At 39.6% G+C, this 25,941-nt stretch overlaps 1 protein-coding gene across 4 annotated transcripts in view; it reads right to left on the bottom strand.

Moving 5' to 3' along the window:
- The window catches only part of LOC146318950 (neurexin-2-like), a 206,038-nt gene that overhangs the window by 128,633 nt on the left and 51,464 nt on the right, over positions 1-25,941 (bottom strand). For 3 of the 4 annotated variants that reach the window (XM_084731182.1, XM_084731184.1, XM_084731183.1), the window contains exon 4: positions 3,434-3,735. In XM_084731182.1, coding sequence (XP_084587308.1) covers positions 3,434-3,735 — 302 coding nt within the window. Of the gene's footprint in view, positions 1-3,433; positions 3,736-15,284; positions 15,297-15,539; positions 15,570-25,941 lie in introns of all 4 variants that reach the window. The other variant, XM_084731185.1, reaches the window with a different exon arrangement.

Below are 25,941 nucleotides of genomic sequence, written 5' to 3'. Positions count from 1 at the left end.
TGCTCTTCCGCAGACTGCAGCGGTCTGAAGAAAACGTCACGCTAATAAATTTTCATATGGGAGCCCTTGTGCTTTCGATATTTTGTGATCCAGCACCCAACCCACTAGGTCTCAGAGATGTGTGTGTGTCCTTCTTTCATAGTCACTTTTTGCCAGTTAGTCATAAGTGCAGTTCGAGGCTGGCTCCAAAAAACATCAATCTCCATACATCCCGATATTAACATGCTGAATTTTACAGCAGAAATAATTATGTTTGCAGTCTTGTACGAAAAATTGTTTCAGTCTGTATAGCTAATTTCCCCATTCATGACAACTGTAAATGGATGAATTTGTGTATAACTCAGCTGTTTAAATGATATTAAGGCTTAAAGTTGTATAAAATTGTAAATTTGACCCGTCCTAAGCACCCCTGCCCCCTGTTACTCTGTGCTTCAATGACAGTTGAGCAAACTGTACAACTGTTTTGTATTTAAATAAACTGTGTGTTAGGCTCATCTATGTCTAGAAAACCAAATTTCGAAGATTGTTAAAAGATGTTGCTCTGGGAGCTCTAAAAGTGAAATTTTTGCATCTTAAATTAGCTTATGTTAGAAAGAATGCTAGCTAACTGGCTACCTAATCTACATACATAATTAGCTAGCTAATTAGCTAGACTTTTGCTAATATTAGTGTGACTTTATTTGTCACTTTTACAGAAGTAGGAGAAAGCTGACCAAGGTGCCAAATTTGTTTAACTGGAGTACAGAGCAAAAAGGGGCGGGACTTAAGAGGGGTCAGTTAAGGGAGGGGCTGCCTTGACTGACAGTACCTTAACAGATTGCTACACAGATAGCTCTACTTACTCCATCTCTCTGCTCATTTTTGGTTGGGCCGGGAGTTTGCAGGTGTAAGACACTGTCAAGACAGAGACGGCCAGAGGCTACCATACTGTGACCTTCAGGGACTCCCTAAAAACACCTCGGGCAGTGCTCTATGTCCTGTGTCATGGAGAGTGTTGTATGCCTGAATCATATTCTTGTTGATCCCTTTTTGGATAGGCTAGCAAAACAGTAACCTAAAAAGTTAATTATTAACCTCATTTTTTTTTTGCCTTTACTCAAGTATTAAACATACAAGACACCTCACACTTTACTGTAACTTCAAATCATTGATTTACGTAGATAAACTTACATTTATTAACACTTGTACTGTTGGCGTGGCTGCAAACACGACTAGACTTTCCTCCAGATTTTCAAATGACTGTAACCTGTTTATAAATTCTCAAATTGACCATCATAATGTTATTATGGAAATATGTACAACAAAATAGCCGCCACAAAGGGGCAAAAACAAATCTGCTGTTGCAGGTTTTAAGTTGCATGAATATTATTTTCTACTGTGGGGACAGAACCCCACTCCAAACTGGTATGTTGAACATTAACCAGCAATTGTTTACACAACAGAAAAAGAGCAATTTGGAGTTGTGTTTAACTATATTTGTCAGTAGGCCACTTAACAAAATTTGTGAGCTTTTAAAACACTTTATAGACCTGCAGAAATTTGTCATTATTTGTGGGTTTAATGCTGCAGTAACCATTTTACATTACAGTTTTTACATTACACATTAATTCAGAGTTAATATTAAAAACAATGATTAGTTGAGCTTTTAAGGTACTGTATGATGGGACTAATTGTTAGGATGACTGCAGCCAGAGAAGAGTGCCAGCGGGTAACATTTAATGTAACAGACACATCCTGGCAGTCTGTAAATTAGTTTGGGAATTCAGCACTGTGCTTTGTCTGGTGGACAAAATTAATGAATATGAAACCTAAGGGCCGGGTTGTACTTGGCCGGAGTACAGTACAGTAGGTACAGCAGTACAATATCGGACACATGCAATGGCTGTATTCATTATATAAAAGCTCCACTCCGCATGACCTCCATGATGTGGCTGCAAAGTTGCATCTGTCACTGCAGCCACAAAAATGTGTTTTGGGCTTTTTCTTTAAGTGGAGTTCATCAAAACCTGAAAATGTGACGATTATTGTTCTGTAAAGGTAGAAAACGGCTCCAGGCTCAAGAGATTTCTTCACTACTGCAGGATACATGAATATGATGGATATTGCTGCATGAGTTGAGTCTTTCTTTCAATAAAGTAAAAAGACCTTCACAGCAATTTTGCAAAAAAAACGCAAGTTGCCTTATTATAAAAGGACTCAGTGATTTCCACCGAAGCAATCTATTTCATGAGAAGGAGGTCAATGACCTAATACAGGCTCGTAATACTTATCAGAACATAGAAAATGGTAGACAGGGAGTCCAACAGAGCAGAAATATTAAACATTCAACAACAACACTCTTTTTCTCAACTCACCAAACTAAACAACTTTGTAATTGTTGGTTTGTTATTACTGAAACATTCTAAAACATATATCGAAACATGCAAAAAATAAAAATAAAAATAATGGAGTGATGGCACTTGATTTTTTAAATTTATGACAATGTTGACTCATGAGAAAAGAAAGAAAGTGAGCTAAGAGCAGACAAATGCTGCCTTCTTAACTGGAACTCGTAATTACGAGGTTGTGCTCAAGACAATGTGAACTCACAGCTTGCAGAAAAAGCTCCAGTTCACGATGCTGTGAATATGAAAAGAGGGGGATGTTCAAATGAACTCCTCTTGTAAACACAATCCCATTTGAATGCACCAGCAGACCCTAACACTATGTTACTGACTGTTAGTGAACACCGCTATTAGCTACTGTTAGCTAACACTACCATTAGCTAATGTTAGTCAACACTACAATTGACCGTTCCTAAGTCCCGTTCCTTTTTGCTCTGTTCTCCAACAGTTGAGCAAGCTTGGTACCTCAGCCAACCTTCTCCTTTTCCCGTCTCCTTTACTTAAATACATAGATGTGCTCAGCTCATCCATGTTGAAAAGAAATCAAATTTTGAAAATGTTAGCTAGCTTGTGTGCTAGCTAAAGCTTGCTAACTATCTAGCATTAAAACACAGAGCAAAAAAGGGTGAGACTTTGGAGGGGTCGTTTGGCTAGTGTTAATGTTAGCCAACACTACTGTTGGCTACCTAACTAGTTAGTAAGTCAGCTAGCTGCTACTACAGGTGGAAAACTTTAAGTTAGGACAGTGTAAATATCCTAAAGATTATCTTAAGTCTTTAGCTTGTGTAATATACTTTTCCTTGCTTAATTTAGGATAGCACCATTGATGGTTCTACAAACTGTTCATTGGTACAGGCTTTTTTCCTAAACCCTATTTACCAAAGAGTTAAGATGAGATCTGCTTGTGTTTCTGTAATACAACCCCTGATTCAAATAGATAATTATTTTATTAAGTGTACCTGAATGATACAGTGACTGGTTTCTCTTTAACATTTCATATTCCTGTGAGCAGTAGGTGTGGCAGTCACAGAGAGCAGATGTATACACACCTGGCGGCGGTTGCGTGTCACTTGAACATCATGCCAAACGTAGTCATTGAACTTCCCACTGGCCGGTTCCACCAGGGCCTCGAAAGCACCGGAGCCCAGGTTGATGACCAGCCACAGAGCTCCATTCCTCAGGGACAGGTTGACATAGTCAGCTGACTTCCCTGTGTGAAGCAGCAGGCCGTTCCTCTGCAGTGTTCGGAAGGACAGTGTGATCTCATCCAAACTGCTCTGAATGGGAGTCTGGGACAGGTTGTAGCTGAAGAACTCATTGCCTTTGAAGGTGGCCACTGACTCCTCCTGCCCTGAGAGTGGAGGAGAAACATCTTAGATAATGTTTCCAGTCATTAAGAGATTTATCTACTGCACAGTGCTGTATATTCATTACTTTAGTGACATGTTGAGATAAGGCTTAAATGAGTAGCAAATATACAGTTTTAGCATAATTTGACAAATATTATCACCAAAACTAACTTGGAACAAACCATGTACTTATTTGTGGAGCTATTCACATACGCTGCAAAATCACTGTACAGTCTGATGGATAAATGTTCTGTCAATGGAAAGAAAGGGACTGGTGATATTGTATATTTGTCTTATTGTCAAGAAATCCCACGAAAAGACCAAAACCAGCAACAAACTGATCCCACTAACAAGTACTGTCTGTGTAGTCAAAGCCTAATGTAGCGTATTCCTCTGTTCCACAGACAAAAACAACATCAGTGAGCCGCAGTGTTACACTGGGTGTCATGTTCCTTCATTACGATAAACATGGGCACTGTAGTTTACTTTGAGTCGATCCCACATACACGGTCCGTAGTGCTGTAAACACTCAGTAGCACACCGAATCTGCAGTTGAAAATAGTCCCGCACAATTTACTCCCATTTAAGAAAGCTTTGCTAAAAACTACAGTGCCCAGCTGTTTAGTTGACCTTTAAAAAAAAATAAATAAATAAAGTACTTTTTAGTAATTTTAGTGATCTGTTTTTAAAGATGTACATCTTCAGTAGGAAAGAGGGTAAGGCAGTTGTGAAGTACTGACAGACAAACACATTGTTGGTTTTGGTGATTTGTTGACAATAAGAAAAGTATAGAGCAATGCCTTTATTCCAAAATGACATTTTTAAAATGTCAATATAAATGTGTCAGACTCGGCAAAACATCTAAGTCACACCCTCAGTCCAAGGAATTTCCAGTAAGTCTGTTAAATGCACAGTAAAATCTGATGGCTCAAACAATTTCCCACACTGTTCCAACAAAAGCAGTTTTCAGGTCTCACCAGAGCAGGAGGAGGATGTTGATTTTGTTTTGTTTCTTCCTTTCTAGGCAACATATCTTTTTACAAGCTGCACTAAGAACCATATTTAGTGTCAAACATCTCGACACAATGCAAAACCAATCTTGATATTACATTTTATTCACTCAACAATGATGTTACTAATGCTTACACAAGATAAAGCTTTTTGTTTTGTTTGGTTTTTTGACAGTTATTGCCAAAGTGAGCTAACTGGTAAGTTACAAAATGAAAAGATTTTGAATAAAAATGAATAAAAATCAATACCTTGCAGACAGTTGTAAATACAGTAGATACATACACAGAGCGATTTACACAGAAACCATACTCACATTAAAACATGTACAATACAACGTACAATACAAGTTACAATATGAATTTGGAAAGTCAACAGGTTTTAGAAGTAATGGAATAGCCTGCGAGTAACAGAGTTTTGGAGTTAGGTAACTGTATTCCATTACAGTTACTGACCAAAACACATAATCAGATTACCGATACATTTAGTTAAAATGGCCATTATTAGCAGGAACACAATTTCATAACACATTTTTCAAATGAAGCACACCACTGTGGCCAAGTGAAATTTAATTTCACTTGGCCACAGGCCTGTTCACAGTTGCCAATTCATTATCATGGCCTATAATGAAAAATGCACCCACTGGGGTGGTAGTTTTGTTATTATTTTGCCTTTAAATCTGAAAAGTGGAACAACACCACAGTTCAGTGCAAGTTCTGCCTTCCAGCTGTGAAAAATCTGCAATCATCCATGAGGTCAACATCCAATTTAAATAAACATTTACAAGTATGACCAACTGCTAACATCAGCTTCACAGAAATCTAGTTAGCTAGCTAACCTTTCAATACTATTGCTACTACTACTGAAAAATATTTTGGGACTGTAGGTGGTGATGCTGGTGATCAGGACGGTGGCTGGCTAAAAAATACAAGCTCCCAATCGGAATAAGTTTATGGACGTTTCACTGAAGTTTGAGCATTAATTATGTTTAGCATACCTAAATGTTCATAATTAGGCCTCTATTCCTTTAAATGCTCATTTGTGCATACAGAGTATGGAATAGATGGGCAAACAATTCATAAACCTAGCTAGTTTTCCTAGCTAAATTCAGATGTGGCTCTATGTCATTTTTACAAATCCCCCTTAAACATCTTTTACCCAGCTTCAAGATTTGATCATGTTATGATTGTACTCTAGTAGACTCATACATCGTAGACGTTAGCTCTCCATCAGTAGTAACAACTACCGTTCTCTAGAGGACATTCTTACTGTGCCCCTGTTGGAATTCTTTCCTTTCTAGGAAGGACGGGGAACCAGAGATGGTAATAAATTTCTGTGTTTATTTGCTTTACAACCTGCTACACAGCAGTTTTTCAGCATTTTCCTATCTTTCCCATGAAACCGTGAGTTTTAAAGTAGAAAGGGGGCCTTGCAGACTTGGGCTGGATGACATATTGCCAGTGTGATGTATATACGAGTCTAGCACATTATCTGAGGACAGGACAGGAGAAAGTTGACTGAGGTTCCTCTGGGTATTAAGTTTGCTCAACTGTTGGAGAACAGAGCAAAAAGGTTGATTTTTACAGTAACCTCTCCAACCCTGGAATTATTTATTACATGGCTTTAATACTCGATTCTGATTCTGATGTCTGTCATTTCTGAATAGCAGAGAGTTGCAATGTGTAACAGACTGTTGCTATGAAGAACAGGCTGTTGCTATGGACACAGTTCTGAAACTGCAGGAGCAATAACATCATTTTTAAATCAATTCAATCATTTTTAAATGATCATTTTGTGTCAAATTATTGATTTTTTAAAGTAAGTAGCTGATTAATAAGCAAAACAATGTACAGTTTTATGTATGTTGAGTTTATCTACTGTATAGGTAATAATAAACACATCGCATCCTGTTTCACTACATAATTCAGAATTGCAAGTTCTGACACTGAACCACAAGAGTTAGTAATGTTGCCTATTTTATAACAGCTCTTGAACTCTTGAACGGGCTCTTTCAAGCCAGTACAGACACCCGTTCCTTTTCTTGTTTGTGAGTTGCAGCCTCGAAGCTACTGAGCAAGCTGTTTCAAGCTAGACGGATAAGCTGTCCCTTAAGCCTATGTCTGCTTGTACAGTAAACGTCAGCTTCTGAACTCCAGGGCCAATTTAAGCCAGCAGGATCAGTGGTCCCATTAGTCTCTATTGTTTGAGCAGTGTAGTTACTCAACTACTGCACAGACAGCGACTCGTTAGGCTATTGTTGAGCGTGTGAAGTTTGGCATGTGACTGATGTTGCAGGTGAAATGTAAACCGAAGTGCAAGTGCAGAGTCAACATAGTGAACACTGAAGGCAACTTAAAGGTGCTGAGAAAATGATCACGGGACACTAGAGGTGTTGTGGCCTAATTTAGCAAAACATGAGCGCTTACGTGTCCAGTGGATAACCCCACAGGCTCAGCTACCATTTAATCTAACATCCAAAAAAGGTTTTCTCATAACAGGTGTCTCTGTGTAGCAAGAGGATTTGCAATGTATTTTGCGCAATTACCGTTCTGTCATTAGGCTTTTCTGTAATGAAGACGTCACTAGCAGATGACCCTGAGGCCCTCTGGAAGGTCTTTGAGGGATCAATAGAAGTGTGTGGGTGGTTGGAAAGGTAGCAGGCTATATCTCTGCTTTCCTGCTCAGGTGGCCCTTTGTCTGCAGCAACAATGTTTACCAGCTTGTGAAAAAGGCTGTGTTTGCTCAGACACCAGATAGACTTTGGCACTAACTCCAGGGAAATGCCATGTGTCAGAGACACAGTCAGTCAGTACACCAGCTAGAAGCTGCCGCTGGAGCAGTTAAACATTTTATGCATGTTGCAGCTCCTGCCTCGGCTGCAGCTATAAGACAACTGCGCCGAACGCCTATATCAGCAGAAAAGAGAGGCTCAGCATGAATATAATGGCAGCACCAACAAACTCTACATGTCTCTCCTGCTTCTCTTCTCGTTGTCACATCTTTCTGCTTTGTGCTACACCTCACCCTCCCTGTCTGTCTTACTATAGATCATTCAGTCTCCCATTTCCTTGCACCCCATGGTTTCAAACTATAAAAGAACCCTCTAAATTCAGGAGTCCTTGGGGCGCAGCTATGATGTAGTTTTCTGAACTTTCCAGACTGTTCTTGTTGTTCTATTATTTGCCTTTACCCACTTAGTCATTATATCAGCATTACTGTCACATCATTACTTATCAAAAATCTACATTTTGGTCAAAAATACTATATTTGATTCTGTCCATTCCATTCATCCCTACTGTCAGTGTTTTAGTATTATATCTGATATTTTTAGATTAATATTACAGCTGCATTAATGTGTATGTTGCATTTTTTGCCATAGATGTTTAAGGTTGTGCCAATTGACCCTTCACACTCCTTTCTGGTCTGAGCTCCAACAATAGTTGAGCAAACTTGGTACCACAATCAACTCTCTCCTTTTCCTGTAAAGCAACATTTGGGATCAAATCTTCAGTTAGCTAATGTCAGTGAAAAGCTAGCTAACTAGCTGGCTAATCTTAGCAAAGTCATAGCTAACTAGGTAGCCAATGACTCATGTAGATTACAGTCTGAGGCTGCTGTACTGTGACGTTATGACTGAACTCCAGTATCTCAGCGCAGTCAAGTTAATGTTAGCTCTCCACGAGAAGAACAATTACCATTTCTCTGGAGGTTCATAAATTCTTACTGTTGTCTTTTTGGGATCCTTTTCTTTCTAGAAAGGACGGGGAGCTAGAGATTTTGATCAATTTGTATGTTTATTGATTTTATAATTTGCTACACAGCAGCTTTTCAGTATTTTCCAATCTCTCTCAATATACACAGACATGTAGACGTACTGCTGGTCTGATGTATCTAAGTACAGGAAGCAGGAAAGGAGAAAGCTGACCAAGGTACCAAGCATGCTCAACTGTCATTGGATCACAGACCAAAAAGGGTCCATTCTGACTACTTTATATACAACAGGATTGTTAAATCGACAGCCTGGGTCTTCAACAGGGGGGTCCACAACCCCTGAGGGTGTAAGACGGCTGGCAAATTAATTTTTGTAAATTTTTTGAAGGTTTCAAAAATAAAAAAATTCTGATAATCTGATATATTAGCGTCAATCCAACATCGTAATACCAAAGAAAACTCTGCCTATTCATAAAAAAGAAACAAAAATAATAATTTTAACAAAACATTGAAAAAAGGCCACCCATGATTCCTTGTGCTATCATGTGAGCTACTAAATCACTGTGGTGCAATTATCCATAACAGAGAACTAGCTAGCTACATGTAAACTCAAACATATCCAATGCAATATATGTAGTAGGGGCCATCAGCTAGGGGGACCATGACCTGAAAAATGTTGAAGACCCCTGATCTACAGCAATGCACCATATTCTACGGATCATCATAGGTTTTGACTATTTGAGAATATATGGTGTGTTATTTTTGAGAAAATGTGCAAAGTATTTTTTTAGATAATCGTATATTGCAGAAAAGCCAAAATATATTGAGATACTATTTATAAGCCATATCCAGCCTTACCTGGATGCTACTTGAACCCTGGACAAGTTAGCTTTAAAATAGCAGACAGCAGCTGGTGTTGCCCCTATGCCCATGTCCAAAAAGGATTACCTTTAAAGGTACCACCCAGAGCTACAAATTAGCAGCTAACTGTCACAGCATGAATCACATCAAACACTGTAGAGGAAGAGGGTCTTGCCATCAGGTGGGAAGACATTATCTGCTCCTACTTCCTATCAGCCCACCCGTTCCAGTCTCTGCAACAATTACACTACGCTGCAGTTGCTGCACCGATGTGAAAAATGCCAACATGTGGATTGCTCATTAATATTAAGCTTTACAGCTGATTAATTTCAAAGCAGTCCAAAGCCCGGGGCACAGATGGCCACTGCTGACTTGGTCTCCTGCACAGAGGGTGGGAGAGTCAGTTGTCGGCTGGTTGCATTCAAACCTAAGTCAGTGCGGGCATGGGCATGTGTCATGGGGCAGCAGTTTAAAACTGGTCTGGAGGCAGGGATGTGCATAAGCACTCAAGTTGCTCAGAGAGCTACACCTGTGCCTGAATAACCTCATCATTTATCCTATATCTGTGTGTACACACAGGACTAAAGCAGCCACTCCTGAATTTCCTCAAGTGTGAGAAAAGCTTTTAATTCATTTATATACCATGGGACTCTTCCCACAGAGTGACAACCATGGAGTATATTTGATTTAAAATGATTTGTGGCCAAATAAATGCAGATCAAATCAGACTGCTCTTTTGAGTATCCCCTCAGGTTAAAGCTGGATTATTGTTAAACTTAATAAGAAATGTTTAAACAAACATTAGATGACTGAATAAAACTTTGATGTCTCATGTATATCCCATGAACTCCAGACATACAGTGCATTGTTGCTAATTGTAGCTGTGCTATGCCTGTGTGTTGCTTGGAGGCTTATTTCTGTAAATCTTCATTGCACAATCAATTAGGAGCTACTTCGCTTACTTATTGATGCATGAAGTGGAGCAATTACATTTGGACCTCAATTCATGACAGATCACATTGTGGTTGGCCTTTAGGACACACTTGCTGTATGACTTACTAAATATTTGATATAACTGCATTAATCTAGTACAGCACACTACACTGTTCAAAATAAAGGTGGTAACTAGAACCATAAAGGGTTCTTCAGCTTATTCCCATTGTAGGACCCCACTATGAAGGTTCAGCTTGCTAACAAGAACCACAGGGTTCTACTGAGAATCCTTTTTATATTCCAAGAGTTTAATCTAGGGCCAACACAAGGGCTTCAACTGAGAACCCTTTTATATTATGGTACAAAGAACGCTTGACAAAAGAATTCTTCAAGGATTTCAACAATCCTTGAAGAACTCTTTCTTCCAAAAGGGTTCTTTGGGTTACAAAGCCCTTTAAAGAGTTATATTTAGAACCCAACATAAAGTGTTATACTCAGAACCATATGTGAAAGGTTTCACCCAGACCCCCCATGTAAGACGTTCTGCAGTATTATAGAGAACCATTTAAAGGTGCTAACAAGAACCAGATGGTTCTAACTGAGAAAGCTTTTCATCATCCAAGGATTTTATCTAGAGCCATCTACCTAGAATCCTTTCATATTATGGTAAAAAGAACCCTTGGAAAAAAGTGTTCTTCGAGGATCTCAACAGGACAAATATTACAAACCCTTTCTTCAAAAAAGGGCTCTTCACAAGCACATGGTTCTGAGTAGAACCTCAGTCCTTCAGAGAGTTCTACCTCAAACCCAATATAAAAGGTTATGCCTAGAACCAAGGTTTCACCTAGAACCCAACCCAAGGATTTCAACAACCCTTGAAGAAGTCTTTCTTCCAAAATGAGTTCTTTGGAGTACAAAGAATCCTTGACAAACCCGTCTTCACAACCAAAGGGTTCTAGTAGAACCACCATCTATAGTAGAACCTCAGCCCTTCAGGAAGAACCCTTTTGGAACCCTTATTTCTAAGAGTGTACAGTGCTGTACAGCCATTGTTGAGGCAGTAGCAGCATACAGTATCCAACTGCATTGTTCTGTCAGCATACTCATCAATTAAAGCAGGAGCTTAAATTGAACATTGTCTTTTGGCCTTGTAAAGACTGATTACTACTTCTGTACATGAACAAGTTTGTCCCAGAGCGAGTAACCAAAGAATCCAGACCTTAATCTATAATGTCACACTCGTGTACAGCCTCAAGCTGCACCATTTATAGAGGCTGAAAAACTGCTGTTATCATAGAGTGAAGTATTCACTTAAGCCTTTTCATCTTCATGTAAATGACCTCAGTATTAGTGTTATCAATTCTACACCAGAAAATGTATATGAGAACACCCGGCGTACTACCACACACATAGCTATTTATAGACAGCACAGAGTGTTTAGAATGATATCCTATAGCAATTAAATATACAAACACAAACATATAAAAATGACACTTGTTTATGCTCCCATTTCTCATTATTTCAAGCTTCTACAACTTTAACTGTGCACACAAAAAGTTTATTTCTCTCAAATTTAGTTTTTTGTTTGTTAAGATCTGTTTCTCGGTTGCCAAGATAATCTATCCAGGTGTGGCATATAGAGATGCTGATTAAAATTTCAAGGCCACTCTAAAACGTGCAGTTTTATCATGAAGAAAGACATTTATTAGGCACTGAACTATGGCTATTTCACAGAGGGCTACAGATACCAATTTTCCCAGGAGGGCAAAGACATTGCCTGCTCTACTCCGCCTCTGATTGGCAAGTACTCTTTATGTTTGTCGGTTCAGTTGTTTAGGTTTAGGCATGAGGAGTCATTGGTTTTTACAAAGGACCAGTACACAATCACACAGAGGACCTTGTCTTACATCTGGTGCAAAGCTGTTGCACTGGTGGCGCAAGTGTGCCATTTTTGCCATGTCTGCAAGATAGCAAATGTACTTGCTCCTGGTCTGTGCAGCCATAGATGGAAGGTCTAAAAACAAGAGCGAAATGAAGGCCTAGCCCAGTGCGTTTGTTATTTTTTGCTCGGCGCACTGGAGTGAAAACCACTTGTGCTTTAGACAAGTTAAAACCTGGTCGAAGCACAAAGTCTGTGGTGCTATAGGTGTATCAGCACAAGATAGCATCAGGCGCATTTTGCCGAAGCACACGCACACACACGTCTCCACAATCACAAAACACCTTCATTTATGTTCAGTCTTTTCAGTCTTTTCTCGCCCTCACTCCTCACTCCTCACTCCTCAGCCAGCAGAGCTGCATAATAATGATGATGATAATCATAATTAATTTGAAAATACAACACAATCTCAAGCTGCTTCAGTGTAGAACATAACCACTTACATATCTTCATGACATTTGCGGTTCATTGATTGTATTTCTTTTTGCAGGCGTTAATGTAAAAGAAACTATTTCCACATGACATGACACTGCTTTGGAGAGTCCTGCCGTCTCCATATGCGTGCTCCAAACGTGCTCTAGCGATGTCACTTCTGGAACCAGGAGATCTATCTCCTCTCTTGAAAATCCTTTCTCTGTTTCCTCCTGGTAAATCCGCCGTCATGCTGCCACCACTTGCACCTGCTTATTAAAGGTGATTGGTTTATTGCATGTTCGGCTTAAACTCGCTGGTGAATTAATGAAAGCACTTAGGCACACCGGATAGGTGTATCCCGCAGACGCTGGTGGTGCAAGGGACAGGGCAGGGCAGGATACCCCTGTGCCCCTGGCGCAAGACGGCAAAGGTGGATTTGGACACACCTTGAATAAATTAAATCCACTGTGCCTTGTGCTCTCCACTTGCACTTTAGATCAGGGTAAGATAGGGCTCAGAGAGTGTAAAAAGTAACTGATAACAAATCAAGAATGTGCATCCCTTTTATAGGGTAAAGAGACAAAGGAGGCTGAGTCAGGATGTGCGGACATGTACTGAAGGCAAAAGTTGTCCACCTGTTGAGGGAGGCCAGAACTCCTCAGTCTCACATTGGAAAAGTAGCTGTGTGGTGAAGGACGGGAAAACAGTTTAGTCCTTATTAAACAATCTTCAGATAAGAAACAATCCTGTGAGAAAACCTCCCTCATTCCAGGCTATACTAGGCAGGTTTATACAAAGTAGAAGGTTCAACATATAATTTTCCCACTACAGTGATTAGGCTATAGGGAAGAAATACAGGGTACGTCAATCAGAGGCAGAGTGCGGTGGGTCATTTTCCTGCCTAGGAAATAAAGGTATATGTACCCCTATGTGAAACAGCTATATTTCAGAGCCTGATAAATGTCACGTAGGGGTGCAGATCGTTTTCCCAGAAGGGCTAAGTCATGATACGCCCTACTCTACCTCTTACTGGCTTACCTTAATATTCTTACCCTAATCCTAATTTTTCACTCCTCATGCCTAAACTAACCATCTCAACCAACAAAGGCAACAAGCACTAGCCATTCTTGTTTTTACCCAGGAGGGCAAAGTCATGACCTACTCTGCCGCTGATTGGCTTGTTCTTACTGTCTTTGCTGGTTGCGTTGGTTAGGTTTAGGCATGAGGAGTGATTGGTTAGGGTTACCAACAGAGGCAACCAGTATTAGCTGATCAGAGGCAAAGTGGGGCAGGTCATGACTTCGCTCTCCTGGAAAATAAATTTGGGACCTGTGGAATAGTTCAATGCCGAATAAAAATATATTTATTTTGAGATGAGTGACCTTTTATTGTGACCATAACCAAAGCACACCTCTGTCTAAATCCAGCTGTTTAATCAGCATCTTTATGTGCCACACCTGCCAGGTGGATGAATTATCTTGGTAGAGGAGAGGGGCTCACTAATATGGATTTGAACAAATCTGGAGAAATGAGCCTGTGTGCACAGAAGAAGTCTTAGATCTTTTACAACTCATGAAAAATAGGAACAAAAACATAAGAGTTGTCATGATATTTTTCTTGGGTGTGGATACTTGTCAGCATTGGTTGGTTTGAAAATGCAAAGAGACTACTAATGAATGAGTGTATTATCTATGTACCTGTAAAAAAAAAAGTCATGAAAACAAAAGCTGTAACAATAACCCAACAAATGTTTTGATTTTTTTGTTAAATCAGTAATTTTCGGAAACCTCAAGATGTTTATCTTGTCAAAATTCAAACAAGAAAATATTTTATCTCTAGATGAGAGTCCAAGTAAGGTTTTCATGAGGAAAATGAGGACTTGAGCAGTGTATTATGCTGTCAGAGTGGGTCATCAAAGCCAAGTCTCTATGTTTAGAGACAACACTGATCGCCATGGAGACAGGACAGGGACTTTTATCTGAATCTCACAACACATGGCAGAAAACACAAAGCATAATAAATACAGCAGGCTTCATGTAGGTCAGTGCTACAGATACTGCTTATTCAAAATGCTCTTTTCCTGTTATGTCCACGTCCTACCTAATATATATTTTTTCATCCAAGGTTTTACATCACAGTGGAGCTTTAATGTTCAGATATTATTCATTATACATGCATTAGTATGTTTTTTTGTGAACAAGAACAGGCCATGTCTCCCTGTGACTCTTAATTGTTAAGAAAAAACCTCCTATGTAAAAAACTCTTCCATCACTTAGTTTGAAATCTATTTCCTTGAATCTGTGCTTATATGAATATTCAACACATTAGCAGTACTGCAATGCAGAAATCATTTGAAGGGAATGTTGTTTGCAACCCACTGATGAGTGATCATAAACAACCCAATGATCACACATTTGAGAAATCATCACTATCTTGTAACTCTATGAAAATAAAAATTCTGTACAACAGCCTTGAGAATGCAAAGAAAATGCAAAAGGATGTCCTCTGATAATACAGTGCGTTTCTGAATATTTTAACAGGAAAAGTCAATGAACTTGTGTGCGGACCTGAGAGACACCTTTGGCATGAGATGCCTTTATTCTTTATTTTTGACAGTCTGTTTATTTCCTTCTGAAAACACCATGAAACCAAACCGAAGAGATGCTATGAGCATAGATGCATTACCTTGGCGAAAAACTGCAGAGGTCAAAGGTGATGTTCCAGTAGCTCAGTCAGTGGTCAGGACAAGGGTTTGACGGACAAGAATTGAGTGAGTAGTGAGCATAACATGACAGGAAGCAAAAACGAATAGGCAAGTATATGAAAAAAGAGGAGAGGAAATATTAGTGCAGCACAGTTAACTAAAATGATTTCAGGGGAGGGGGGGAAATGTTGTGGTCAGGTGGCTGGGAAGGAAAAGCAAACCAATAGACCCCATACCTTGGCGGTTTAACATCAGGTGCGCCAGACCTTGAGGGAAAGAACAGAAAAAAGGATACGAAAACAGGAAGTTCATAAAGAGGTTCGGGAGAACAAAAGCATTGTCACAATGTTGGACTGCAGTTTGTGACAGACATCCTGGGGTAGGTACGGATGTCAAAGTTCAAACTGAAATATAAAGGGGAAATCAAACTGAAAACAGACAAACATCTCAAGGGAGGAGAGGGAAGGCAAGGAGAGAAAAAAACATCTTGATTGGTGCAACCCTTACAGGTAGTTGCTCACACAGATGCTTTTTTCTAAATGGAACACATACTGTATGTTTACTTGATGCAGACAGCGTTCGAGATGTACCAGATATACATAAATCCTGCCCTATAATGTTAGGTTACTCATGGTAACACTAGTTCTATGATGTCAGACTCTGTAAGCTTAGCCACCCATCTCTACACACTGATATTTGCATGTAAGTGGTAAATCTAGATGAGCCTATTTAACCTTCTATATGTCATAGTTTTATAAAAGGGCAGAAGTGACACCAGTCCTTATCTGCTAAATCTTTAGTGGCCATCACTCTATTTCACAGAGGATTCGCCTTCTAATGGGGGTCAGTAGGTTTAGGGGGCTGAACGCTGATACAATTACATAACAGGCATCGTGTAACAGGTCAGCCACCATATTATCTGCCACATCTAACCTTTTAATTCCGGAAAAAAATAGAAAAAAAAAAAAGCAGAACTGAGCTGCGGCCTGATGCTGCACTGCCTTAAAGCCTAATCATACAGCAGGCCAGCAACGAACAAAAAAAATGCCACATCCCACATGCAGAGGGCCGGGGGGGGGGGGGGGGGGTTAGTCCAGTACAGTGGTTGCTGTGCTGAACACAGGGGCACACTGGATTTACTGGTGTAAGACTCTCAGTATGGAAGAGTCTACTCCAAACTAATACTGGGAACGCAAAGCTATAGTAAAACAACAGTGAAACTATGTGACTGGGTTTCACAGACAAAGATTAATTTAATCTGAGATTAGCTCTAATCAGAGTTAAGTAAAATTATGTTTAAAATGAGTAAATGAGTTAAATCAATATGGATATGCTTGCTTAAACTAGATAATTAAAATATGAGTGCTGTCAGGAGGGAGTATGTATAGAAGATATTTGCTAAAAAATAAAAAAAGCTACACAGTTTTCTGGTTAGTTAAAAAGTTAATAAAATGTTACATTGTTTGCTGACTGGCTAAAAAGTTAAACTTATCAGGCTTGCAAGCAGGTTAAATAAAGGTTAAAAAAATGTTACATTATTTAGTTAAAAGTTAGTTAACCCAGGTAACCTACGTTCATGATGGCTCGGCAGAGAAACTCTAATTTCTCCTCCTTTGAGAAAAAAAGAGCAATATGGCCAAATGATTGACAGCATAGTAAAGAAAAAAGAGACTAGCTGGCAGCAACTGGCAGATTGTTTTAACATATCAACTGATGTGACAGAAAGAAAAGACATATCACAATAGTTGTTTCAGTTGTTTCTTCCTTAACTTTCTTTGAGGAACAAGATCATTCTGCTCAATCCATCTCAAAAAGGCAGCCATTTAAGAAAGTGTAAGTTTAAAGTTATACTGGATCACATTTTTAACTGGAGTTTAAAATTTGGGGGTATAAAATTAAATGTAATCTAGGTTTAGAGTAAAAACTAAACTGAGGCTGAACACACAGCTAGTTTAAAAGTTTGGTGCAATGTCATTTAAAATTAAACTATGATTTAATTGGGTTTAAAAATCAGTCCTTGTTGGTGAAAGCCAGTCTGTGAGCAAAACTGAAAATGCACTGCAACCTATCAATCAGGATATATCTGAGCAGTTGCAGGTGACGGTGTATAAAAGTCCAGCTGGTCGAAGCGCACACACTGCGGCGATCAAAGCCAAATTTGATTTCTCTTTTGTGTGCACCACCAGCCTGAGCCTCTCACTGCTCCGTCCTGCAGCAAGCACAGACCCAGAGAAACACAGACAAATATCTTGATAGGTCAGGCAGAAATCATATGGCACACTGTACCTCACCTGCTCCTCTTGCCAAAAAGGAGACGGGGGATGACAGAAAGCAAACACTTCTGCTGAGCACATGAGCCCCACTGTGCCAGCCAACACAAACAGCTCTCGTCAGTGCATCAGCACTCTAGGACTCATCCAGCGTTCCCAGTTCAAGTCCCAGTTCAGTCATTAGGTAAAATCTTATGAAGGGGCAGGTCGCTGTTGCACAAATCTCCTCCGCACGTTCCAGTGAACAAAGCTGTTCATGCTGCAGCTCGCGGTGTGGAATGGACATGATTACCCCTGGGAGGCTTCTTGCCTGCCAACACGTAGGCTTTTTGATACAGTGTGTCATTGCACAGGCCAGTGACTGAGCCTCTGCTTAGACAGGATTCTACCACAACCCTGTCTACACAGCAGACAAAGAGCTGCTGTGTGCAACCCCCGCTGTGGCTGTGCATCCCACATGACAAGCCAACATATGTATACACAAGGCATAAACAGTATTAGCTCCCCTCAGGTGATCAGACAGGACTGAGATCCGACTGGACTTGAGCTTGTCTTCTTCTGCCGCCTGTATCTTCTGCTGTGAGAAAAGAAAGCCATGACATGGCAGCAGAAACCAGGGGGGCTGAAAGGGAGGCTTGTTTATCATTAACAATAACAAAGACACGCCCAGCAGAGCCGGGCTGGGAGCCATCACCAACCGAGATAGCACAAAGAATATCTAGTAAAATCTCCTTCCATTTCTTTCGCTTTTGTCCATGTGTAGAGGAGGAAGAGCAGGTTTTCTATTATCCGACTAATAAGAGGAAGCAGTCACAAAGCCAGGGGGCCATCGCTTCATCAAGTGGGGAATGCCCAGTCTAACCCTGCTGATTTCTGTGGACCTGGAGAAAGAAGCTTTGACCCAAAGAATTCAAAGTGATGATGACTCCAAACGCACACACTTTTTCAAGCACTGGGGCGAGGGAAACCGACCTGCACGCCTGACTAATGCATCATTGACTAATGGAGACTGATGCTGGTGACCAAATCAGACCGGGGCAGGCAGCGCTTAACAAGCGCCGCGGCCAACAAAGTCATCTTTGACTATGCGGTTGTCACTGGAGGAGTTGAAGAAAAGTGGATAAGGAGCGGTGTTGTTTCTGCCCTTGTATTGGGGCAGCCACACATTGAATATGCTCATCCTACTCGGCTGAGCCTTACATCCAAATCTCAGCGTGTGGAAATGCAGAGATAAGTGGCTAGACCTACAGAGAGAGAGCCCCATCAGAGGGGAAAGCCTGTATGAAAATAAACCGCCCTTCCTACCAATAATCTACTCTCTTCCTATTTTTAATTTAAGAGGCAACCTTAACAGTATCAGCCGAGCTTCAAGGCAAACAAAAATATATAACCATGCAATGGAAGCTCATTTTATTAAAGGGGCAGTTTAGATTATATGAAGTGAGGCTGTATGAGGTACTTATCAATAATCAGTGTATTAGCTACACTTTAGCATCCCCGAAGTTAGGAGAAGCAGAGAGGAGCACTGGTGAAGGAAGCAAAGCAATGCACTGCTATGGACAGGGTCAGCAGCAAAAGCTATTTTAGGCACTTAAAACATCGACCTAAAAAAATACACAATATTTTGAATATTTTCACTGCAATTATATGCCGTCAGACAGTCTTTTCTGACAGGAAAACATTGTGATATAATCAGAATATCGTTCTCTCTTTAAACCAACAAAACTCCATCAGCGAAATCAGTAATTTTACCTCAGAATACAGGAGTTGCTGGTCTACTGCTGTTAGTTTGTTTGTGTGTCTTCGGTGAGTTCTCATTTCAAAACACCAAAGTCACACAGTTACACAAATAAACTGTTTTGTCTTCCCAAAAACATAATTTTAGGAAGATGCAAGTATTTATTTTTAAATCATTCTGGCTGCAAGTTAAAAAAGCTTTACTAGAAAATGGTTACAGCTCAAACCACAAGATTACAAGACTTCACTGAAATTATCGAGTATATTTATGTTATGTTATGGAGAAGCTGACTTTTTCTCTAAAGCTGCAAGTAAGATTACAGTCATATTGGTTGAAAAGGATACACTACTCTAATACCATAGGACCTGGTTATTTTATTTTGTAACCTTTTCTTTGGTGTAAACAACAGTCTTCTAAAGTTAATTAATTAAAGATGTAAACTCGTATTTATTCTTTATTCTGCTCACAATCTCTCCTCAGTTGTGTGGAGTTATTTTTTGTTTCTTTTTTTTATTCCTCATTTTGTGTCTTTTGTTTCGCTCGTTTAATTCTGAATGCGGCTGAATGTTTTCCTCTATTTTGTACTTGTCTTTCTTTAAAGTTGGTGATTACATAAATGCAAAAACATTTGAGAGTAATTATGAAATTAGTAATCAAATTCTCGTTCATTTCACCTATGGAGTTTGGTTGGTTTAGAGAGAGCGATATTCAGTTTATATCACGGTGGTTTTCCAACAGAAAAGTCTGTCTAACAGGAAGGTAAGGCAATGAAAATATTCTAAATATAGTGTACACTCAAACTGATGTTATTTTTTTGGGTGGCGCTTTTGTTAAGTGGCTAAAAAATCTTTTGTTGCTGACTCTGTCCACAGCAGTTCATTGTTTAGCCCTCATGCTGGTGCTCCTCTCTGCTTCTCCAAACTGGGAACATGTCAAAGACCATCTATTGTTGGTAATACACTGACTATGGATGAGCACCTCATACAAGCCCACTTCAATTAATCTGAACTTTCCCTTTAAAAGGTTAGCATGTTACTTTTAGGATTATTTTGACTCGGTCTCATTATATAACACTATTTAAGTTTTTTTGTAATAAATCTCTAGTCAGGGCTGTGTGGATTCTGTAAATTGGCTGATTTATACCCTGCTGATGTGATGTGTTAGTGATCATTTCAAAATGACACTCTATAAGGGATTGAAAACAGCAATCATTTATTGTGTTTGCTGCGCCTACACATGCCTTTACTCATCTACGTCTGCTGACCTTGAGTAGCAAATCCATAATAAATCGACTCTTTGTTTTCAAACTTTCAACTGCATTACTGGCTCAAGGTTTGAACCCTGAGTCCTGTGTGGATTTGCCCAGTAAAAGTCAGCGAGAGGAAATTATGACAGACACAATAATAATACTCTTTAGGAGTGCTGCCATGCCAGCACAAAATAAATTACTTTTGCCGTACCTGAAAACTGTTTTTACTGTGAACAAAAACTGTTTTAGAAAGGAATAATACTATGTATTAAGGTACGCTGTGTTGATATATTAACAGGCATGTGTTTCCTTGTGATATGTTGTCAACCTTTAAACCTCCTACACTCCTTCTTCAGCCTTCTTTTTACTCCTTTGTTTAAGTTTTTCTTTTACTTTTATCTAGAATTTGTTCATGGTGTAATCCAGGCCTATTCATTTACTTTGACTTTACATACAACTGTCAAGGGGCCAGACGTTTACATTTTAAATGTCTGACCTGTAAAGTGAGGAATTTAAATGTGAAAAACAGTGCATCCTTTTCTTTTTATTTCTTTCTCCACTTTATTAGTTGTCACAAGTGGAAAAGAAACAGTATGTACAAAAGTATAGGAAAAAAAATGCAGCCTTGTAATCCTAGATTAGCTTGTTGTTTTAATAAATGCAATGCTGCATTGAACATTTTTTTCATTCAGTTTCACTCTCCTTAATTCCCTCTGCTTAAACTGCCTGAGTGCCTTGGTCGCACTTTATTTTACAGTACACTGCCAAGATGTAACAAGATGTAATTTGTATTCAATGAGAAAAATACTAGAAATACTATTTTCTTTTCTTTAGATAGTATCTGACCCTTTATTAGACCATTATTAAACTTTCTTCGAGGGCAAATCGGGACACATTACAACAGAACTGTACTGTAAAATGAGGTGCATTGTTTCCTACAGTTAGACTGTCATTAGATATTATTAAATGGTACTTGGAGACACGTTACAACAGAGCTGCACTGTACACTAAAATCACATATCTGCTAACTGAGACACACCTTTTCCCCATACAGTTGGCAGAGTGGCTAAGAGCGGTGCCCATTAATTTGATCAAATCACATTATCTGCCTAGAGTATTACAATAAGTCTGTACTGTCACAAAATATTCCTCCACCGCCATAATTTTTGTAGATTTAACGGAATGAGGAAGTAGCAGATATGTGATTTCACTGTAGTTTACAATACAGTTCTGTAGTAACACGTGTCAAATTACCCTCTAAGAAAGTCTAACTCGAATCTAATAAAAGGTCTGATGCTGTCTTATAAAGAGTATCTTAGTTTTACTTGTGTCTAATTTGATACAAAGTGCTCCTTGTTATGTCTTATTACTGTCATGTATAATAAAATGCGACCAGTGTTTCTGTGCTTAACAACAGACTAACAAATGAATGGTGTAATCAGCCTTCTAATAAAATACTGATCTTCTAAACAAAGTAAACAGCCATAAACCTAGAATGTTTGCAGGTTATTTAAATAGATTTGGTGTAGTCAATGAAAAAATTGCATTATTTATACAGTTTTTTAATATATTTGGTTTGCATAAATAAAATGAGGAAGAGAATTTGTATCAGTAAGACTACTAAGAAAGCAAAATTCATCTTGATTTCATTTTTCCGTAATTGCTTATGACAGCGAGAACTCTTGGAAATACTTCTAACAAAACAAACACTTCTATCTAAGTAACTTTAATTAAAGAAATATAGTGCAAAGAAGACAAATGCAGATGTTGAAGGACCTCTCAGTCATTATTGTGACATTAATTAGCGCGCATCTCAGAAGAAAGAGCCATTGCATGAGGATTAGGATTTGCCAAATTTGTTTTTCCATGAAAAGTAGAGTATTATGGAGCCTGTTGTAATGAGGGATTAGACCAAGGTCAGTGCTGCTGAAAGATGCAAGCCCACCAGGACCAGCTGTGTCCTTTCTTTAGAAGATTTCTATGCTTGCTTTGTCAACCCTGTCGTTCTTAGTGTGTCATTATTACTGTGTGCTTACACATGAAAATCTGAAGAGGAAAAAAACAAACAATGACAGTGTGTTTGCACTTGGCATGTGCCTGCAGTGTAAAGTTTTCCTATACGTTTGAGAGGTTTCTCTCTGTTCTGCGTCCGCCCTGTGAGGTGGCTGTCCTTATCTCTCGTTCACAGACCTGTTTTTTTTTCCGTTCACACAACATCAGAGGACGCTGCACTCTTTTGGCATTAGAGCATGCCCCACCACGGCCTTTGTCCGCACACATCGACGGGGGCCCACGTGCTGCACGCTGTAGATGAACAACTCAGAAGACTCACCTGCTGTGAAAAAGGTTTTCACTGCCTTAAAGCGCTTCCTCAGACAAATAAAGATAATTCCTGCACCACTTAAAACCCACAGCCAAAACCAAATATAGCATATGGGTTACCATCTTTGCCATCTCTGGGGGGGAGGAGGCGCTTTAGCTAACACATAGCTTCGTCTATTTCCGTCGGTGCAAGGACAACAAAGACTTGCTGCCGAACAGCACATGGAGTTGTTTGAAGGATAGGGAGGGAAAAAAAGGCATCTGGTGAGTGTGATTTTGCTGTTGTCATTGTTGTTTTCATGCATTCTGCATTGGGGGATTGTCTCCATGTCAAGCTTTAATCCAATAAACATTCTGATGTGCTCTCTTTGCAGCATGTCATTAAATAATGCCTGCCTTTCTGCTGTGAGCAGAGCCATGCCATCTTTGCTCTTATTAAGAATGATTAATGCCAGTTTTTGGAAATAGTGCCGAGATGAAACCTATTAACTATTACTGAAGCGTACAACCAGATACCACAGTCACTAAGTCTGACTTATGTGCTGTTTTAAACACAGCAGAGAGAGTCTGTGCCAAAATGTATATCATCTTTTAAGGCATAGTTCACCCCAAGAACAAAAATACATATTTTTCCTCTGGCTTGTGGTGCTGTTTATCCATCTAGATTTTTTGGTGTGAGCTGCTAAGATCTGGAGATATCAGCCGCAGAAATGTCTGTCTTGTCTTTAATATAATGGAACAAGATGGCACATAGCTTGAGGTGCTCAGGAGCCAAAAAACACATCTGAAAAACTCAACAGCAATGTCTCTCCAGAAATCATGACCCAAGATTATCAGCACGACAGACCATGTTGTAAGCTTGTTGTGACCTTGGGCCCTATCTTACATCAGGCGCAAAGCAGTTGCGCTGGTGGCGCAGGTGGATTTGCTATCTTACACCAGTGCAGTTGCCGAGGCACAGACACCACAGACTCCACAATCAAAAAACACCTTCATTTATGTTAAGTCTTTTCCCCACAAATGAGTGTGGAATAGTAAAGTGTCTTTTGAACATATTTTCTATCAGCGATTAAGTGTAAATCATTCATTAATGTTAAACAGCGTGCACTCGCCTGTGTGTATGTGTATCATTCTCACTAAAAAAGAATCAGGAATTATTGTAATTAATAATAAATCTCAATAGACGCGCAAAGTGCACACAGGATGCGATCACAGCTGTCAGATTGTCTTGAACAGATCAGTCACATGACAGCTGGAGCAGCTGTGGGGTTTGTGTCTGCATGTTTATTGTGATTCAGAAAAACAAGGACTGAACAATTATAATCTTATATCGTTACATCTGACTACGAGACCAGTCCGACCCAGGGAGAAAACGGTATATGTACTTCTGCCAGAGCCTGATGTTGGGTGGATAACTTGTGCGTAATTTTCCACACAGGTTGAAGCTGTGCCTCAATCCGGCTCAGGTGGGGGCTTCAGCCAACGAAGCTGCATAATAAACTATGGGACAGGACAGGACACCCCTGTTCCCCAAAAGTAAATTTGGGCACACCTTGAATAAATCAAATCAAATCAACTGTGCCTTGTGCGTTCCACTTGCACTTTAGATCAACATAAGATAGAGTCCCTTGTCTCCTGTAGAAAGAAAGGAGTTCCTACATCAAACTGCTCACATCAAGGTCTGTGCATGATTTTGAGTAACAAGTTAACAATTTCTGGAAGAAGACACTTGTTGAATTTTCCACGTTTTATTTTGTGGCTTTGAGCACCACGAGCTGAGTGTCATCTAGTCACATTATACTGACCCTTCACTAAGCTATAACCTCTTTAGTTTCTTTTGTTACGCGTGTTAAGCGTTCCATTCTTGCACTGCACACATAGTTTACTGCCAAAATGTTGGTAGATTTAACATTAAAACTGGGAGTAATTAGTGAAACACAAGGTCTTTGATTCCACAGAGAAGTAAACAAAAGCAGCTTCTCATTTGCAGCTGACGGCCGTGGATTCTGTTGGCTAACATGATCGCTCTTGCTCGCAGATTTAATTACGCGTAGCTAGCTAATGTAAGCCGATGTAAATGCTTGAACTCTTTGAGTCGGCTGAGAAGTCCTTCTCCAGCTGACTTTTTAATGTTTCCATCTGACACATTTCAAAACAAAAACCCTGGGAAAGAACCGAGGCTACAAACTAGCTTACATCATAGCAAACATCGGCCAGATGGTAAAAACACAACACATATACCATAGATGACAGAAATTCTCTCATTAACATAAGAAAAGGAAGCGCAGAGATGAGATTAAATGCAGCGGACCCTGAGACGCTCACCAAGCCAGACCAGCTACACCACAATCGCTTCAGTAAGAGAACTGGGAGCTAAACTAACCCACTAGCGAGCCAGAGAGAGATGCATCATTGTTGGCTTATTTAGATTTTAACACATTAGCAGTAGTTAGCAGTAACATTACTGCATCTTGTAAGGTAGTATTCGTTAGCCAGATATCTTAACGTTTGCAGTTTACATTAGAGCAGATAAAGACAAAGTTTAATCCATGTGTGACAACAAAAAAAGACGCCACTGTTTAGACTGATGAACCGCTGTGTATCGCTTATCTTAAAGCTTCATGCACACTGCTTGGACAGAAAGCTGGCATCTGTACGGCTGTATCTCCAAAACTCAAACGCAACTCACACCAAAACAATCTAGATGGACAAATAGCAGTCCAGCTAAGAGGGAAAATATGTATTTTTGTTTTTTGGGTTAAACCGTCCCTTTAACAAAATATTACATAACATTAAATATACCAGTGTTACTGAATGTTTTCTACCATTTTACACACATTCTACTTGTGCTCTGCACAGCCACAATACATGAAGACAGCAACATTTTGCAGTCTTCAGTGTATTTTGCTGTCAAACACCAAACGTCAGTGTCAGAAGCAGGATTTCGGAGAGCAGGTGTGTATTGGGTCGGTGCATTTTGAGTCAGTAACAGTGATTTATAATGTGCAGTGGTTCAGTGCACCTTGCGCTGGTCTCCTGAGCCTGTTGGCTGCCCTTTC

This window comes from Lutjanus erythropterus, chromosome 11, assembly GCF_056507025.1.
Source record: "Lutjanus erythropterus isolate fLutEry1 chromosome 11, fLutEry1.hap2, whole genome shotgun sequence".
NCBI lineage: Eukaryota > Metazoa > Chordata > Actinopteri > Lutjaniformes > Lutjanidae > Lutjanus > Lutjanus erythropterus.
This window is presented reverse-complemented; position numbering and strand designations above follow the sequence as displayed.